Source organism: Rhodamnia argentea, chromosome 2, assembly GCF_020921035.1.
Source record: "Rhodamnia argentea isolate NSW1041297 chromosome 2, ASM2092103v1, whole genome shotgun sequence".
NCBI lineage: Eukaryota > Viridiplantae > Streptophyta > Magnoliopsida > Myrtales > Myrtaceae > Rhodamnia > Rhodamnia argentea.
This window is the reverse complement of record NC_063151.1, coordinates 6,128,981-6,146,688: the sequence shown is the minus strand read 5'-3', so window position 1 is coordinate 6,146,688 and position 17,708 is coordinate 6,128,981. Positions and strand designations below refer to the sequence as shown.

Genomic DNA, 17,708 nt, shown 5'->3' with positions numbered 1-17,708 from the left:
GGAAGAACGGGGACCAGAAGTGATTTTCATATTGAGAGCGGGTTGATTACCAAAAAAAAAAAGAGAGAGAGAGCCATAAATTATACGGATGTCAATTCAATATTATTATTTTTTTAATTTGGCAAACTTAATCCTAATTTTTTTGGCGATTTGTCAATATGATCATTTCGGTCAATTTTGATTGGAAATGTGCGACGGCCGTGAAAATTGATGTCATGTAAGATGGTGGGCGTCCATGTCAATAACTACCGGCCAAAATTGGCCGGATGAATTACATTGACAAATTATTAGAAGATTTGAGATTGAATGTCAAAATTAAAATGCTTATGACTGAATTAACATTCGTATAATAAATTTTTCGATAAACTTCCACGATTGAGAGTTAAAAAACCAAAGTATGTAACAATGGAGAGCAGATATCCCCATTTCGGTCTAGCTATTAGGTAAAGTACAAATCAATGGAGGATGAAGATAGTTGTTAAAACTTACCAGTTTTGCTCGTTAGAATGAACACCTCCATAATATCTCTTGTTCTACCAACTACAAACCTCGCCTCCGCCCAATCGCGCCAAGTTCTTTATTGGACCAGACCCATGCTGAGTTAATTAGATCGGACTAATGACGTGTACAATATTTGAATATCCAATGTAAATACTGTGTAACCGATTCTCGTCCTTCAGATATTAATACTGCGAATGTAATAGATGCGTCCATCGACTAACGGATCGTTCCAAAGATCATCATCTCATGACCACTGAAAGCGAATAAGATCTGGTGGCTCTACGGAACCGAGGTCAAAATGATTGAAAAAGGAAATCGCTCGTTCGCGACTCCCGGTGAATGATTCCAAATGCAATCACTGATGATATCTAATGGAGCCCTCAGAACCGACGAATACAATTGATGACCTGCTGATGGTCTGTTCTTTCACTTGGTTCAGATGGAAAAGGGACAAGTACATAAACAGTTCAAGTCGTACTGCTTTCTTTCTCTCCCCTAGCCTCTTTGGGTTTCTCTCTCTCACACACACACACACAAAAATGGAGCCGCTGTCCATCACCGCAGTTGACAGAGAGAGAGAGAGGTCCCTCCTCCCTTGCCACTCTCTCTTTTTTTTTTTTTTTTTTTTTTTTTTTTTTTTTTTTTTTTTTTTTTAAGTTTTTTCTTTGATTTAGTCTAGGACCTGTACGACTTCCCTCTCATTTTGAGAGATTTCTAACCCAATTTAGTTTAAATTTGAGATTTTGGCTTGCATATTTTCGAAGTTTCTCTTTTCTCAAGTTTCGTTAATGAATAAGTCCAATTTTGAAGAAGGTCATTGAAGCTTTGCGAAGGTTTTGCTCTCATAAATATTAGATCTATGTCCGTTCAACCTTTTTAATTTGCTTGGTGATGATGTTGAGGACGCCAAACATAGGAGTGCATCGCCGAAAGGCAAAGCCGCTGCATTGGATGAAATTCTCGATGTGTGCTCGTTATTGAAAACCGATTTGGTAATCGGCTGTCGATTTTGATGTGAAGAAATCATAGATTTGCTCTTTGAGCACGCGACCTATAACTTGATTCAAATATTTCTCTTGTTACATTATGAAATTGTCTCAAATTTGTCTAGATTTGAAATTGAGCGTTTTTGAACTGAGATATTTTCCTCTTGTATCTCAATGAGGAAGCGAAAGAAATGTTATTTTGAAAAATAAAAATAAAAATAAACGGTCCATAGAAGCCCGTGTGGTTGCACTGAGGTGATGTGATGGAAAAACTCCTGTTCCTGTTGGACACCTTGAATGTAACCTGATAACTTAAAAACCACATTACCTCCACCGATCTCATCACTCAGAAAATCTGACTACTCAATCCATATACAAGATCATTGTGTTGAATGTGCTCAATGTAATATTTACTGATCATCTGCATATTCTTGCAGTTACGCGGTAGGACAAGCAGTTGGGTCAAGAAAAACCAGAGACACGGAGAGAAAACGTGGCTCTGCAAGCAGAAATTCCTACAAGACACTCATCGGGATGGTTTTTCTGTTTATTTTCTATACCCCCCCTCTTTAAGAATTACACAATGCAAAAAGAGATGATTGCCTGATGATAAATTTTGTACACACGCAATAAGAGAGGAGGATTGGTGGGTATAGGAATTATACACTAAAGATATCCGCGGCCCATGTACACCATTGATAATCCCAACACCTCTAGACCCGCATTTTCCATTGCTACATCGATGAGCACGGTTCCTCTCTCTCCCACTGTGGCCAAGTTTGAAACATCGATGCATAGTCAAGACTCTACTGTTTCTGCTTGTTCCGATGCCTAGTGCTCCTGCAGACGAGGAAATTTTACAGGTGTAAGATGGCCTTTTCCTGTCCACAAAAACAAATGCCCCACGGTGATTCTTTTTACCTCAGGGAGGATTTAGCAACTGTACGCCAGGATTGGCTTCGGCTGGAGCCTCGGCGATTCTTGCTTCTGACTTTTCATTTGAATAGCTACAGAGAGAGAAACCAACAAATATCAGTATGGAACCTGAGTAACATATAAGCAGCAAATAGGGCAATGACCTATGCTGTAAAGTCCCAACAATTCTTGCTAAAGTGTCACAACCGAGCAATCAAAATTCAACAGACACCACTTCAAGAACAAGCCCCATTTAAATAATGACCATTCAAGCAATTGGCAATGCAGATGCACACTCTTCAAACCCAATGTGCGGGTGCCTTTGTTTCACTGAAACTTCACGATAAAAGAAAATAATTTTCATGAAAATCACTTTCAAGGAAAATTGTTACTTTTCATTTGCTTGGTGATTTAGGAAAAGTGAATTCCTTTTTGCCTGAACGGGATGTTGTTTTCTCCCAAATCTAAACTAGTTGTTATCAGTCCATGGAAAATATTTTCCGAAGATTGGTTAGTTTTCCATCATCCGAATACCAGAAAAGTTGGAAAACAATTTCTCAAAAATAGTTTTCCTTCAAACAAACAGACCCTATAATGAAAAATAATTTCACTATGTGCTACAGGCATGTCTCCCTATCAGACACGTGTATTTAAGCTATAAAATAGCGCACTACTTCCAATACTACATCCTATGCAGGGACCTAATTTACAAGCTAGATGATTCTTATCACACTACAACGATCCGCCATCAATCAAGTCAGAGTCTATATAATTAAAACTCACGTTGAGAGGATTGTCACCCATATGAGCTCAACACAGTCCACCCAAAGAAGCCTTTGTTCCACTGGGACCACACCATAGGTAATCAGATGAGCAAATGGCCAAAGCTTCCATCCAGCCTGCGAAGAAAAGCCATGAAACAAGTAAGTATGCTGGGCAAGGTACAACAGCTGCAGGTGTAGGTTAAGGAAGTTTGATTATAGCCAGATTACTGATGAAAAAAAAAAAAAACTGTGAGCAGACAAGCTTTTCTCATAAAACCAGCAATAGGAAAATGTCTCTGCTTTCCTTTTCTAGAATTTCAACTGTTTATTTGGATCTTTGATCAGTTCACCATATGAACAAGACAGTAGCTTGACTCCAACAAATTAAAAGATTCATTCTCTAAAGTGTTCAATGCCTCTCAGCACAATGAAAGAAGGCCAGATCAGATTCATCTTCTACAACTATGCCACCAACTTGAGGAAAAAGAACGACAAAATACGGATAGGATTACTCACTGTTAACATTGGCCAGAAAGTCGCTTTCAGCTCGGTAAAGATGCTGATTGGGGACTCTAGACGTAAGAAACCCAAAACGATGTAATATATGCTGTTCCAAATAGCTGCCCACACTGTTTGATCAAACGCTACTTTGGCAGGTACCACCCACCAGTCTTGAAAAGGAAAAAGGTCCTGTAGAATACAAGGGTGGAGCTCACACAACAGTGGAAAGAAATGCTCTTTGAATGCAAAAAGGGGAAGTTTCAATTACCTCGCAGAATTCATAGTAATAGTGAGAAAGAGACCCATGAAGAGTGAATCCAACGAGGCCCGATCTAAACATCCGTGATCTATCGAACTCAAAGAGTGGTTTTCCTTCAAAGCACTGCAAAAGTTACGAGTCAGCAATTGTTGAATGAAGCCCAGTATACTGAAGCTTGAAGCTCTTAAATTTGTCTGATAGCAACAAACCTGCGCGATCCAGTCCCCGAGGGAGTATACCACTCCACTAATGACCATCTTGGCTAAAACAGGGTTTGTCTTAAGAGCTTCCTCATAAGCACTCCAGTTGTGTAGAGGTGCATACCGCAGTATCTCAAAAACAGTCCATCCCTAGAAGAACACCAGAAGCGATTCAACAAGATGCACCATCATGATAAGTTGCATGAACAGGCAATTACAACCCCAATATATAATGAAAAATGAGGTCCATTCTCAAATCTGAGGTCCTCTCAGTATTTAGTAGGCAATTCATAAAATGTCAAAAAAAGAGAGATTTTCCCAAGCACCTTTGAAGAATTACATGAAAAGACAACTAATCACTACTTTCACGTGCCTTAAGCTGGATCAAGCTGTGACAAAAGAAACACTCTTGATAAAGCTATATCAGGAAACCACATAATTCCAGTTTGGCAGTCACTCCCTTTATCCTCATCAACCACCAACTTGAGGGCAACCAATTTCTATGTAGAGCACTACTCAACAATATTTCTATCTAGGCTTCTCTCGGCCTTCAAACCATCCCCCAAGTTAGAGCATATATCCATTCAAGCCACGTATTAAAGGATGCCACCAATTACCAGTTTAAGTTGACATAACATCATACTAGGAGCTCTTCTTTATGAGGCTCCCTTTACTCATTTCCCTCCCCCATCAAAGCCAATTTCCAATTCCATGCTTTTTGGCCCATGCAATTCTTACAAATTCGAGATGATACCAATGAGTTGTCCCACCATAAAAGATAGCTCTGCCAAACAACTCAATCCGCAAATTGACTATGCATCAACAAAAAAAAAAAGGCATCAACATCTTTACCGAAACAAAAGTTGAATTGCATCCTCTGGTCTATCCTAAAATTGGCATAAAGATTCAAACATAGCTCAAAGTCCTGACAATTAATCACCCAAATTACGGAGCAAAAGGAACAACGAACAAATATGAACTCACTCACATGCCAATAATCTCTGTCAATCGTGAGCAGCTTAGAGATGGCATAGGTACCGGCGGCCAACACGATCATCGCATTTATAATCCGATCTATCAACCTCTCCATCTCTTCGCTTCCGTCCTTCTCAACCCCGCTCGAAGACGGCGAAGCGCCCGAAGACGACGAAGAGAACCCATCGAACGAAAACTGCCCTTCACTCGTCGCGAACCCACCCACTTGACTCACCAACTCGGCCACCTCCACTTCCCTCTCCAGGCTCACCGCCAAGCCCTCCTGCTGGTCCGTGCTGTCCCCGCTCTGCACCGGGATGACGTCGAGCTCCTCGATGACTGAGTTGGCGACGAATCTCGAGTTGCCGAGCCTCGGCCTGCTTCGCGAGAAAGGCGGGAACTTTGCGAGCTTGGCAGGGGAGAGAGACGGAGGGTGAAGTGCCTTTGGGCCTATTTTCGGGAGAGGGAGGAGGCTTCGCGGGGAAATGGAAGCCATGGATGGTGGCGGGTCACTGAGTTGGAGGAGAGAGAGGGAGAGACCCGAGTTGAAGTAAAACTATCGACTCAGCTCTGCGGTTTTCCCCAAGTTTTGGAGATGGAAGGGTGGGACTATATATGTGACCAATTTTTTGTGCATGCAGTGGGTTTTGGTTCACTATGGTCATATCCACAGTGTTTTGTGTTGGTTCGTGGCGAGATGAGGCATAGGTCGAGTTGACTTGGTGAAGTCAAGAAAAGTCAAAGTCTATATTTGAGGGGTGATTGGGTTTCAGGTGGTGGTGTATGGGACTGGAGTTAGGCTGGGATGCAGGGTAGCTTTTGCTATGTAGTAGGCCGTAGGCGATGTCCATCCAGCTCAGCAAATGGAGAAGAGTCAGAGATCCAGACGATGAGCAGAATAATGAAGAAGGAACTGGACCCTTACCCTAACAACGTAAGGTAACCGATTATTAATTATTATGGTGGCTGGAAAAGGAAATTCAGAACTTAAAAAAAAATGGACCGACATATAATGTAATGGGCAGAATGACATTAAAGGTGTCAAAATTTATATACGACGCTCTCTTCGTTAACACTTCAATAATGATTTTTGTTTTCAATTTGATATTAAAAAATTTTAATACCAAAGCGTCGTGTTTAATGTTCTTTCGCCTAATTTGGAGGGTCAATGATACTCCACAGCGAGATTCTTCTCCAACTTGAGAGGAGGAAACAACCACGGCTTGCAAAATCCAAGATTCGACCAATGAGAGCCTGACATCTCTAGCATCACCACAAGTTGCCTTGTCATGTGGACCCACGTGAAAGAATTGCTCCCACAAATTTCTGTGGGCGAGAAAGGATTGCATCCCCAAAAATCTCCTCATCCTACAGATTTTCTTCTATTTTTCCCACCTACGTTAGCCATTCAAATTTCTGAGGCCAGAGAACGGCACCAAATGGATAATTTGTTTGGGAATGCGTTGGAAGACTTGTGCATCATCTCTCTTCCGGTTTCAGCTGAATCTTGACCCGACCCACTTTCATGTCACCGTCTAATAGCCATAAGAAGACAAATTGCGGGTTTGTTCTGTTCTGTTCTGTCTTGTAACAAGTTCAACAGGGAAAAACCTAAAGTTTTCTGAAAATTTATGGCCATCTGTATCTACATCCGCCTTGCTTTCTTCTAGCTACTGAGAATTTAAAGGACAGGTCAGCGCAAGAAGATGTGTTTTAGTGTAGTTGGATTACATCCAGTGCGTTGGAAGAAATGAAACAAAGGATGAGCACGAAATATCCTTTTCGCAGCCAATTTTTCCACCGGTAACGTGAGATCGGAAGCTCAGAAAATATGAGGTTGTGAGCTCATGGCCACAACATATACGATGAAGAGTGATAATGATGTCTAGATGAGCGGAGAATGTTCAAGAATTACGATATATTTCGATCGAAGCAATTGCCCCGAAGCATGATAGCCAAAAGGGTTCCAACAAGACATATCTGATATAAAACCGGGCAAAAGTATGAATCCTCGTATATGAACAATTCCATTCCTTGGTTATAAAACAAGCAGATTAACTCTCACTAGGGACTACAAGGCGATCTTGGCCTTCCACTAGCTTCGCCGATCGAATAACATCTCCTGTTTTAATCTGTGAAAGGATATCTCTACCTGTAGTTACGTAGCTGTCAAACAGAGAGCCTTGTTAGACAAGGAAAGAATGGTTGTCCATATTAAAAAACAAAATTCAGGTCCGCATTACAAGGGAAAAGCTCGAAGGATTAGATACCTACCCGAAAACAGAAAATTGCCCTTCTTCAAAAGATATACCTCCGAGGCCGGACTGCACCTCCAAAATGTAAACACATGAGGACACTTACTCATTTTATAATCATTGAGTTCCAATTGAATATAGCTCAACTCTACTCACGTTTCTTTTATCATACAAATAGAAGAAAAACTGATAAGGCGAAGAGTATTCATCAGAGTCAGCACTGTGCGCCATTGCAACTGCCCCATAAACAGACATGGGAAGAACTGGCAATTCACCATCCTTCAATGCCACCAAGAAACAGTATTGTCAGTTTTAACAGATTTGAAATAAGGAGGAAGAGGAGTTGTTACCTGTATACTTAACATCGTCTTGTACAATGGTTCGAATTGCCCAGATGGCATTATCTCTAAAGGAACTCTAAAGCTAGTGCTCTTATCAATGCCACTATCTGTGAGAACAGCTTGGTTGGCACAACTGAGCTTTGCTCCATCATATGCTCCATCAACTACCTACAGATTTTGACGCCACTGTGAAATTGTCCAATGGGATGTTGGTGCTTACTGTTGAGAGTTTCGCCTTAAATACAAATATGAAACATAAATACACCCTATGGAAAGAAAATTATGGCTTCTTGAACATATTAGTAAGTTCAATGCCTATGATATTTTACGCACATGATTGATTCTGAATCAATCAGCTCTCTGGATGCCATTATAGAAGCGTTGACTAGTAAAACTCAAGACTTGAAGACAATGGAAAAAGCAAACTCATATAAGCCTCCTGGATTCTGCCTCAAAAACTGAAACGAATATCCAAATGGCTGACCACCAACCTTTTATTTTCCCTATTTCCCATGGGAAATCCAAGAATAAAGAGCTAACTCATACTAAGCGGTATGCCAGTATATGTCAACTAACTTTAAATATTTTCCTACGTAGCGTTTTTAAATTATGCTAATATTAACCATGTTTTCGCTGTCAAATGTGAGGAAACATCTTTGGCATGCCACTTTCTTCTTCTTTTTTACCATATTCATTTCATTTATCCCCTATAAACCTAAGCAAGCGTATGCCGAGACAAAATAAAACCGACCAAACTCTAACATAAGTAAAGTACGTATATGACTTTCACTTCTTTGCATGCCACATCCAGATCGGCACACAACACGTCAAACATCAACTGAACTAGACATTTTTTTTCCGGAGGCTAAAAGAGAAGTTCGAGCACCTTACCATTTTTGCAAAATTTCCTGCAGTCAATGGCGCTGAGTATCCATCAATAACCATCTGCATAAACCATTTCACGTACAGCAGTCAGAGCCACACCATGTGGAAACTCAAGTTGTGAGTATCTAACTTGACGCTGGCTCCACTAGTTAGAGCGCCTGAAAATACATGAGCAGGGCTCTGCAAATTGATAACTCCATGGGTTCATAAAATCCACCCTATAGTAATCCATTGAAAAAACTAATATTAATCCCCTCAAATTATCTGCACCCAGAAAACTGTACAGCTGGCTAGCCAAGCACATGTAGTTCAAGTGCATAAGAGCTGACAGATGCTTTCTTCTTTCTTATGGTCCTCCTTGAATAACTATGTTTTAGTTTCAGACAGTGGTTACTTCAGTGAAGCATGCTGGAAGGTGATCAAGCGAAGGGAAGCACACTGGACAAACTTATACAGTCAGAAATACTTCCTACTAGACCCAGTATCCCCACATTGTCTGGTTAGTCTTAGTCTGACCATCACACAGCATGCTGTCATTTGTGGTGAACACTTGGATGAATGTCTCCGGATATTTCTGCATGCTGAGAAGTGAGAATCCATAGCAGCTGTGACCTGAGATTCTTCAATTTTCCTCTACCTCTACAACATGATTTATTAAGCACCAAATTTGTTGCTAATAAGAGGCCAGAAAGATGAACAATGGTAACTGCCAAAGTTTTCTCACTGATTTGTTTTGGGATATGGGGAAGAATCCAAACTGCTCCAAGAATTTTGGTATCAAAACTTAAAAGAAATTAGATATCCTCTTTAGCAGTGAAAGCGATTTGGTTGCAGTTTCTCCATGCTAGATTATGCACACAGGGTCGTTTTCCTGTCAACTAACTTATGTTGAACTTGTTAGTGTGTGATTCATACTCCCCCTCGATAGGAAGGCACGTGGGTCCCGCTCATGAATAACTACTGCTATATATACTCTTTTTCGCTTGTAACTAATTGATGTAACGAGAGATGCAAGGTGCTAATTATAATGGAATCCTTTACGGGACGTAACCCTAGTTTAAAGGTGAACCAAGATAAAATCTCGTGTCTCGATGTCTCTTTCTCGCATTTTTGCGCTTTACTTCGTTGTGATTGTGCGCCGAATCCTAACAGAACTGTGAATACCTGAATTGTGGCAGTCTTTCTTGGCTCACCTCCAGCTTCAGGTGAAAATGCAGTTCCATCCCCTTTCTCAATTGTAAGTTCAACAGTTGCTCTTCCCGTCAGTCTACAAGTGGTAGAACTCAGATGTGCAGTTTGTTGAAGTAATAAACATCAATGAGAACAGCAGATAGTTACACATAGGAAGTATGACATGTCAATTGAATGGTCTTCACATCGCAGAGCAGTTATTGAAATAGGAACTGGATAATGGTATGCAATTGTCATCTTGAAATTATGCAACGCTAACTAGTAAATGAAGTTAGGTCATGTAAAAAGACCATCATATCATCGTCGAGTTACAACGAAATTGACCTGCAATGAAATTTTTGGAAAAGATATTATCTTGCCCTATATATTAATCCACCAATTCAGACAGGAAAAGAACTGCGTCAAAAATCCTAATGCAGCCAAAAAAAGTTCGTTTAACAAGATATCGAGACAGGCAATCCTACTTATCCTATCAACCTATTCATATTTCATGAGACAAAAATGCCAGATCTATATTAGACCTAAGGCCATCAACGTCAACAAGTATTCCAGAAACAGGCAAAAGCTATTAGTTGGTAATATCTGTTTGAGTAATATTCATGTAAGAATTTCAATTGTTAGAAAACAAAATAGTTATTCACCATGTCTCAAAAGGACTGACCTAGGATATTTCAAGTATTGCTCTGGCAAAAGAAAAGACAATCCGGGGGCCTGTTGCAAGTTATAAGTTCAGAATCTGGCCATTCTTACATTCTCTTGCAAAACGAATTGTAAGAAAGTGCAACAGTTTAAAGTCTGCTGATGCAAGAAGGAGCTGGAAATTTAATGCGTAATTATTACCTGCAATAGTTCGATTTCTGCAACAGTATCCAATGATGATGAAAGCCCTACAGATACTTTATCAGGGTCCTTATCATTGATACATTGAAGGAGGTCTTGCAATCCACCCTGAGAAATGGAAGAAACTTTGGATCATTTTGGTAGATGTGGTAAATGAACCACCTACAGCCAAATATGGTTGAGAAAATTTTGATGAAGCACTGTATCACTAATACTGACAGGTACCTAGGCCGAGATCATATAGAATTTGCTTGGGTGCCAGAAGAAAAATTTTGTCCTCTCCTCTACCATCCGTACTAGATTGAGTTATTGCTGTCCAACAGTTTTTGACAGCGGTTATGTAGTAAAGTAGTAGCAAAGAGGACTGGAAAGAATTTTGAGAGGATGGCATAACACAGGGGTCTCTTTTTTCTGTTCTGCTAATCGACTGGGTTTATCACCTAGGGCAATCCATAATTCATATGTCCTATGTTTATATTGGTATTCATGCAATCCACTATAGAGTTATAGAACAACAGAGCTTACATATCCTCGAGTACCTTACCATACCTTCCCGTCAACGAGAGATGCATACAGCAAGGAACCTTTGTCTCTCAGCTCTGCTGGGATACTGGCCAGAATAGAATCTTTCTCATCCTTTGCTATCTAAAATAGGGGACCATTACATTAGGTTTGGGAGAGGCTATCAAATGAGCCACGAGGAGAATGTTCCTGATTTAAAAGTAATACAAACTGATGGTAAATGAGAAAACACCCAAGACCAGAACAGTATGGCTACCAACTGAAAATAGTTACTGCAATTCTCCAGTAAATTTTGGCACAAGATAGGCCAGGTTTGGGAAGAGATGGGTGTTTCTTGATAACATAACTTCCAAGAATGAAAACGCTTTGGACAACCAACTCCTATGCAGTGCACCGAATCAGATAAAAGAGGAAAAGATAATGGTACCTTAAGAGCTTTCTTGACATTACCCTCCATGGTTCCATATGGCTTTCTCTGTGGTATTCTCAGTAAGTACGAGATGTCCTCCAACGATACCTATAAGAAAATTAAGATAGGCCTTACTAGTCTAGTGAGAGAGGATCTTAAGACCGACAGAATGTTGACCAATTACCTGTATAGCCTTCAAATTTGTGTTCGCAGGGATAGCTCTCCTCAAAGCAAGTTCCCCAGTTCTGGGGACTTTGGTGTCAGGAGAATAGAGAACAGCATTGGCTGGAGCGATAGACCAATAATCCGAGCCCAATGAAGTAATTGGAGAAGCGATATTAACAAAAATAAGGGCTGCGGCGACGAGACTCTCAAGTTTCTTTAGTGCATGTCCATGATTTGATAGGAAAAAGTTGTAAGGAGAGCCTTTACGCTCCAATTTATCCTGCGTGACTGAAAACCCATTCCATAGAGCAGGAAACACTTACGAGAGAAAGAACATGCATGTAATCTTGCCCAGCAACTTAAGAACTATATCATTACTCAGTAAGATAGCTAGCATTCACTAAAAAGAGGTTGATCGCGGCTTAGTTTCCTTGAATTAATCATCAGGAGCGAAATCACAGCTCCAAAAAAAAAATGTAATCTTTCTTTCCCAATTACAATGGACAACAAAGTCAGACTTTTATTTTTAGCTACAACCAGTGAAGCAACTCTTCTTTAAGTGACACATTTCCTCAAATATTTCATCTGCAATATCATAACTGTACTTATCTCATTGATAACACTATCCCACAAAGCACATAGCGTCATTTCGATTACTTCATAAAACTCAACATGCTCGTTTTAGGTGATTTCTCTCCCAGATAAGGGCATTGCGCAAAATTTGGCGAAATGAGCTCCCAATGTCCATTAAAGTATAGAGCCATTAAAGAGAAGAACTCGCTAGTCGATGAGCATATACCACCAAGACAGTGAGATTATGAAACCCATCAGCCAGTGTCATGACAAACGAAAACTAAATAATTCAAAACCGACCTGTACAGTCTCGTCCGAAGAACCACAGTAGATCCTGAGACTGCCTGAATCGGCACCATTTTTGCTGTACTTTCCATTGAGTAGCGGAAACGCCAAATGGGCGTTGACCGAAGTTTGTTTTGGAGAATTGGAGAGAAAATTAAGAGAGGGTTTGAGAGTGTGAGAGAAGGATGGGGATGAGGATAAAGGGGAAGCCATGAATGGGCGTTGGTTGTTGGTGGAGAGGGTCTTTTGTTTCCTTGCTTCCTTGTTGGTACCCTTTTCAAATGCTTATTTATGTTGCTGGCAAATGCTTAAGGCGTCGCGCATTCAACCGTCCAAGTTGGTCGGACTCCCCTAAAATTTCCTGACGTCCTTATTTTAAATGGTTCGAACTATTATAACCTCTGCAATCCACACCCCCTCTTAATTTCTCAATAGGTCAGTTTCAAGAAATCACTAAATTTCTTGACCGTCAATCCATATACTTGTTCGGGAAAATTTCAAATCAGAGCATGAATTTGGGGTTGTTTTCTTAAAAAGAAAAAAAAAAAGGTTCACGTGATTTTGTCTTAAATAAAATCGTAGAGTGACCAATTTAGTCTCAAATAAAAGCCCGAGATCAATAACCAGTAAAATTTTTCCCGACGGACTCTTGGAGGAAAGGCAATTTTGTCGGAAATTTTCTATTTTGATCTAAATTGAAGAAGCTTCGGATTGACCCTAGAGCCATAGCTATTTCATACCCTTATTTGAAGTTTTCCGTATTTTCTTTCTCTTCTCAAGGAGCAAAAAAAATTGAATGATTTAGCCGGTCTGAGTGAGAAGTTATCATGATTAGTGAAGACTCGAGATTGAGGGGCCCCTATATAAAGCTTAACGAAATCCAGACCAGCCCTGCTGGGCTTGAGTCGGCCGGCTCGGCCCTGCAAAGTTTCTGTGGATGGACTTAGTCAGCAAGTCAGGCCCAATGGTCAAACTCTCCTTGATACCAAACTTAGAGAAAGGAAAAGATGGAAATCAATTCAACAATTAGGGGGAATCAGAGCGAGGAGAAACGATCTTTTTATCCTCGGCTTAATCTTTGGTCCAAGACTAAAGATGAAAAGATGGGCGGATCCAAAGATCAATAATTCAAACCGGTCTAAGCAAGACAAAACACATTACATCATAAAACCCGACTCGACTCGACTGGACTGGACTAGACTTGACATGAGTCAAGCTCGCCCGCCTCGAAACGTTTTGATTATTGGGAAGGTGGGGAAGGGCAGGAAAAATGAGGGATGCGAGTTGCAAATAAATTTTTGCATCAATTCTTCTTTTTGCGCCCACTAAATAATAGAACCGTTGTCCACATGGATTCGCACCCTTTAAATTTTTTCTTTACGCGAGAAAGGCAAAAAACATTAAAATCAACGAGGAAAGCTATTTGAAACTGAATATACCCAAAAAAGAAAAGAAAAAAAGGAATAAACCAGCTTCAATTTGAACTTCAAAAAAGTTGAATGGAATTTTTTTTTTTCGTCTTCTTCTTTTTTCTTTTTGCGCTTTGCTTTTCACCTTTTTGGCTACGCGCTTGAGACTTTACATATTGTCCATGTCCACCATCCTTTTCAGCACGTCACTTTCTGTTCCACTGCTTTTCGGGGACGAGAAAGCAATTTAAAGGGACATGATTACGATCGTTCGCTGTGGCTGTGGACCTCTTTATTCGAATGAATGAATGAATGGATGGAGCACGGTCTATTGCGATACAAATCTGTGAATTATTAACCACTTTAGCTTGCAGCAACTTGTACTGTATTTTATTCCCGAGGGCAATACTTTCCCTACAGAAAAAGGAAAAAAAAGAAAGAAAGATGGAATGGTCGATATCGCGATAACTCAACATTCCACATTTCACGATAGGAAATAGCCGCTTCGTGGCAAAAGCCACATCTGTCGAAATCGGCGTTTATCGACCATTCTTTTAACCAGACAAAATTCACTTGAAAAGTTCCACATTTCACGATAGGAAATAGCCGCTTCGTGGCAAAAGCCGCATCTGTCGAAATCAGCGTCTATCGACCATTCTTTTAACCAGACAAAAATCACTTGAAAAGCGTCGGCACGTACAATATCACAAGGTTTTTTTTTTTTTTTTTTCACGTTTCAGATTATGAAAGAAAAGCCAAACTCATGAATAAACCAGGCAAATTAGCTTAATCACAAGGAATTTAGGTTCGGGCAAGCGTTTGATTTTGGCAGTAATTTTTGCACCGTAGCATTTCGAATGCGCATAATAAGCATTCAGAAAATTTCGCATAAGCATTTGATAATGAATATGTACAATACCAAGTCTTCATCAGATTTTTCCTGGCCATCAATCACTGATTTTTTTTTTTATGGCCATAATTTTACCTACTCTCTTTCTTTACCTTATATGTTGCTCCGAGCAAATTCACCTGGTTTGACTTCGCCTCCCCAGACACTTGACCAAATCCAAAAAACCCCATACCCTTAAAAAAATATATAAGTTTTTTTATTTTTTATTTTTCGCTCTTTCGATGTTTTTTTTTCCCACCAAAAGAACGATTGCAATTAAAATATTAAAAACTATATGGTATATACCCCGCCTTCATCTCCAGTCCAAACGGACCTCACCGAGGCCCACAACGTGCTCGCTGGGCTTGGTGAACGACACGATGTGACTGCTCATCATGAAGGCCGTGACCCGCTCCGACACCCGGATGTCCTCCATCCTCAGCTCCTGCAACCGCCGCACGTACTCCGCCGCGTGGACCATGTCCCAGACGACCCCGACCCCGCCGGGCTTCAGCACCCGCACCAGCTCCCCCACCACCCGCATCCTCTCCGCAGCCGCCTCCGCCGTCCGGTGGCCGTGCTCCTTCCCCACCGTGTGCACGAACGCCGCCGACACCACCACGTCGAAGTAGTTGTCCGGGAACGGCAGCCTCCTCGCGTCTCCCTCCCGGCACGTCACGTACTCTTGCACGCCTAGCGATATTACATAGAGAATGTTTTCCCGTGAGAAAACTGATGAATTCGGATTTGCAAATATACTATAGAGGAGCCGGATGTGATTTGAGCAGGATAAACTCAAAATTCATTAGTTCATATTCATCCTCCGTGGACGATCAGATGTGAAGTTATGTGTAGGGGGAGTTAATTTCAACTTTCCATGTGAAAATCTGATAAGACAGTGAAAAAGAAATTACCTTCCATATTTGCGGTCCTTAAAGTAGAGAGGGCGGTCCTCTTGCACTGGGCCAACCCCACGACCCGGCCTGAGCTGCCGGTCTTCTTGAGCTGCGTCGCCACCGCATTCAGCAGGATACCCCGGCCGCACCCGAGGTCGAGCGCGTTCTTCACCGTCGACCAGTCGCTGACCGCGCCGACGATCCGCTGGGCCATGTCGTGGCGCAGCGGCAGCGCCGAGTAGAAGAAGTTCCCCGCGGCGTAGAACATGCAGACCGCCGACAGCGCCGTCACGCACCCGGCAAATCCGGCGGCGAACCGGGCCCAGGCGGCGGAGGAGAGGAGGGTCGCCTCGAAGTAGGCGCAGATGGGGTCGAAGTAGAGGAGGAAGAGGACGGACATGGAGGAGAAGACGACGGCGTGGAGCAGGAGGAAGAGCAGGGTCTGCCACTGGTCCATGCCGTATATCACGTAGATCTGCGACCAATCCCTGTTCGTCGATGGCTTCCCCATTTTTACTTTTTTATATTTTGTGGGTAATTTTGATTAGTGGGTAGTGATCGATTTGCAATAGGGTGGTGAGGTATGGCCAAAGTTTGGTGCTTTTTCAGTGAGGTTTCCCGTAAATTGCGAGTACTGATGGGGGTTGAAAGGGAATGAGGTTTGGTTCCTCCAATTCAACCTGCGAATTCACGGAAATCTCAGTTCAGACAGTGACAGCTATCGATCTGGGAGTGATCTACCGGGTTGGAAAGTGAGAGGCGCCCTTTACTGAAATGCAATGAAATCGCAAAACAGAAAAGCGTTCAGATTCGGTGTGGCAGGCGAACATCAAGATGCATTCAACAACAAACGAGAGAGGGAGACTGACCAGAGGATGCTTGAAAACTTCTGTGGGAGGAGACGAACAGAGGCCAATCCAGAGAGTGTGGAGCCCTTGGACGTTTGCTATTCACAGTGATTTACACATCTTGAAAACAGTGAAACAGAGCCACAGCCGCGGATCCTGGAGATCCCCACGCGGAAAGCGGGAGAAGATCACAACGAAGGAACCAAATTGCAGCAAAGTACTGCTAAAATCCCATTCTCTGCAGATCAGAGACTCGCATATGTAAGAGAGAGAGAGAGAGAGAGAGAGGGGAGAGAGAAGGGGCAGTAGGCCTGCAAGTGTCGGGTTAAATTGATAAATTCGTGATAAATAATCTCTTTTTTTTTTTTCTGTGGGGCTTTGAATTTTCAGACCTTCAATGAAATTCTCTCTCTCATTCGCAGTGGCTGATTTTAAGGTACGGCGGCAAATGGAATGATAACATGAAAGAACACACGAATCAGTTAGTTGCGGCAAAGCCGGTTAACCCGGTCGCAGCCGAGCCAAGCCGACGCGGTCTTGTCGAAATTTTCCTCCGACTTTTTTAAGGAAAAATTTTACAGGAGCTCGGGCATGTATTTTGAAATCTTTGCTCCCCAGGCCGCAATGGCTAATCAAGGGCGCAGCGATTGGTTACGGTCTGCCCATATCTATCTATGCCTTCAAAATCTGTTTCGGATTAACGAAAATCACGTGCACTAATCACCCACTAATCTTACTTGTGGCAACCAAGACGAACCCCCCTGCAAACGTATTACTCTATACAGATGGATCATTTACTTTTGTGGTATTGTGCTTTAATGCCTATATTAATGTTAATGTGGTATTGATTATTCCTTTCGTAGAGTCGGTATCCAATGGGAAATAAGGTATTGTAGCTCGTGTAAGCGGGATATAGAGACAAAATAGAAAAGATATGCATGGAATGATATGACTTTTATCGCATGAGATTTTATTGACATAAATGCTTGCAAGTAATACCATTTTATATAAAGTTACGTAGTTGCCAGAGGGAAATGGATCGTCTAACATTGGCATTGGGTGACATTGATCAAATTGGACCGTCTAAATCAAAATGGAC

At 41.6% G+C, this 17,708-nt stretch overlaps 3 protein-coding genes and 1 long non-coding RNA gene across 4 annotated transcripts; 1 reads left to right on the top strand and 3 right to left on the bottom strand.

Annotated features, from left to right (window-relative positions):
- Positions 1 to 1,811: 1,811 nt before the first annotated feature.
- LOC115755679 lies at positions 1,812 to 5,701 on the bottom strand. Its single transcript, XM_030695159.2, has 7 exons — positions 5,115 to 5,701; positions 4,136 to 4,276; positions 3,936 to 4,049; positions 3,683 to 3,856; positions 3,186 to 3,301; positions 2,409 to 2,494; positions 1,812 to 2,327 (listed from the first exon to the last, which is right to left on the bottom strand). Exons 1-6 carry the CDS (start codon positions 5,595 to 5,597, stop codon positions 2,410 to 2,412), a joined length of 1,113 nt encoding a protein of 370 aa, XP_030551019.2. The 5' UTR covers positions 5,598 to 5,701; the 3' UTR covers positions 1,812 to 2,327; position 2,409.
- A 1,225-nt stretch (positions 5,702 to 6,926) lies between these two features.
- Positions 6,927 to 12,810, bottom strand: LOC115755648 (peptidyl-prolyl cis-trans isomerase CYP37, chloroplastic). The gene is made up of 12 exons (XM_030695121.2): positions 12,583 to 12,810; positions 11,729 to 11,989; positions 11,563 to 11,652; positions 11,163 to 11,258; positions 10,614 to 10,721; positions 10,435 to 10,484; positions 9,747 to 9,849; positions 8,589 to 8,642; positions 7,707 to 7,865; positions 7,513 to 7,635; positions 7,376 to 7,425; positions 6,927 to 7,267 (listed from the first exon to the last, which is right to left on the bottom strand). The coding sequence occupies exons 1-12, from the start codon at positions 12,778 to 12,780 to the stop codon at positions 7,156 to 7,158; spliced, it is 1,404 nt and encodes a 467-aa protein (XP_030550981.2). The 5' UTR covers positions 12,781 to 12,810; the 3' UTR covers positions 6,927 to 7,155.
- A 1,826-nt stretch (positions 12,811 to 14,636) lies between these two features.
- Positions 14,637 to 15,041, top strand: LOC115755650. Its single transcript, XR_004017146.2, has 2 exons — positions 14,637 to 14,687; positions 14,870 to 15,041. It is a non-coding gene; the product is annotated as an uncharacterized LOC115755650 (long non-coding RNA).
- An 82-nt stretch (positions 15,042 to 15,123) lies between these two features.
- Positions 15,124 to 16,912, bottom strand: LOC115755649. The gene is made up of 3 exons (XM_030695122.2): positions 16,631 to 16,912; positions 15,780 to 16,441; positions 15,124 to 15,558 (listed from the first exon to the last, which is right to left on the bottom strand). Exons 2-3 carry the CDS (start codon positions 16,270 to 16,272, stop codon positions 15,179 to 15,181), a joined length of 873 nt encoding a protein of 290 aa, XP_030550982.1. The 5' UTR covers positions 16,273 to 16,441; positions 16,631 to 16,912; the 3' UTR covers positions 15,124 to 15,178.
- Between the last annotated feature and the right edge of the window lie 796 nt (positions 16,913 to 17,708).

Bases quoted from the DNA above. Each gene is read 5' to 3' on its own strand.
- LOC115755679 (XM_030695159.2), bottom strand. From the start codon at position 5,597: ATGGCTTCCATTTCCCCGCGAAGCCTCCTCCCTCTCCCGAAAATAGGC. The intron at 4,050-4,135 runs GTTTGTTGCTAT...TAACTTTTGCAG, and splicing joins TCGGGGACTGGATCGCGCAG to TGCTTTGAAGGAAAACCACT. The intron at 2,495-3,185 runs GTGAGTTTTAAT...CTCTCTCTGTAG, and splicing joins TGGGTGACAATCCTCTCAAC to CTATTCAAATGAAAAGTCAG.
- LOC115755648 (XM_030695121.2), bottom strand. From the start codon at position 12,780: ATGGCTTCCCCTTTATCCTCATCCCCATCCTTCTCTCACACTCTCAAA. The intron at 10,722-11,162 runs GTATGGTAAGGT...TCCATTTCTCAG, and splicing joins CATCTCTCGTTGACGGGAAG to GGTGGATTGCAAGACCTCCT. The intron at 9,850-10,434 runs GTCAGTCCTTTT...TACCACTTGTAG, and splicing joins CAATACTTGAAATATCCTAG to ACTGACGGGAAGAGCAACTG.
- LOC115755649 (XM_030695122.2), bottom strand. From the start codon at position 16,272: ATGGGGAAGCCATCGACGAACAGGGATTGGTCGCAGATCTACGTGATA. The intron at 15,559-15,779 runs GTAATTTCTTTT...TAATATCGCTAG, and splicing joins AAGGACCGCAAATATGGAAG to GCGTGCAAGAGTACGTGACG.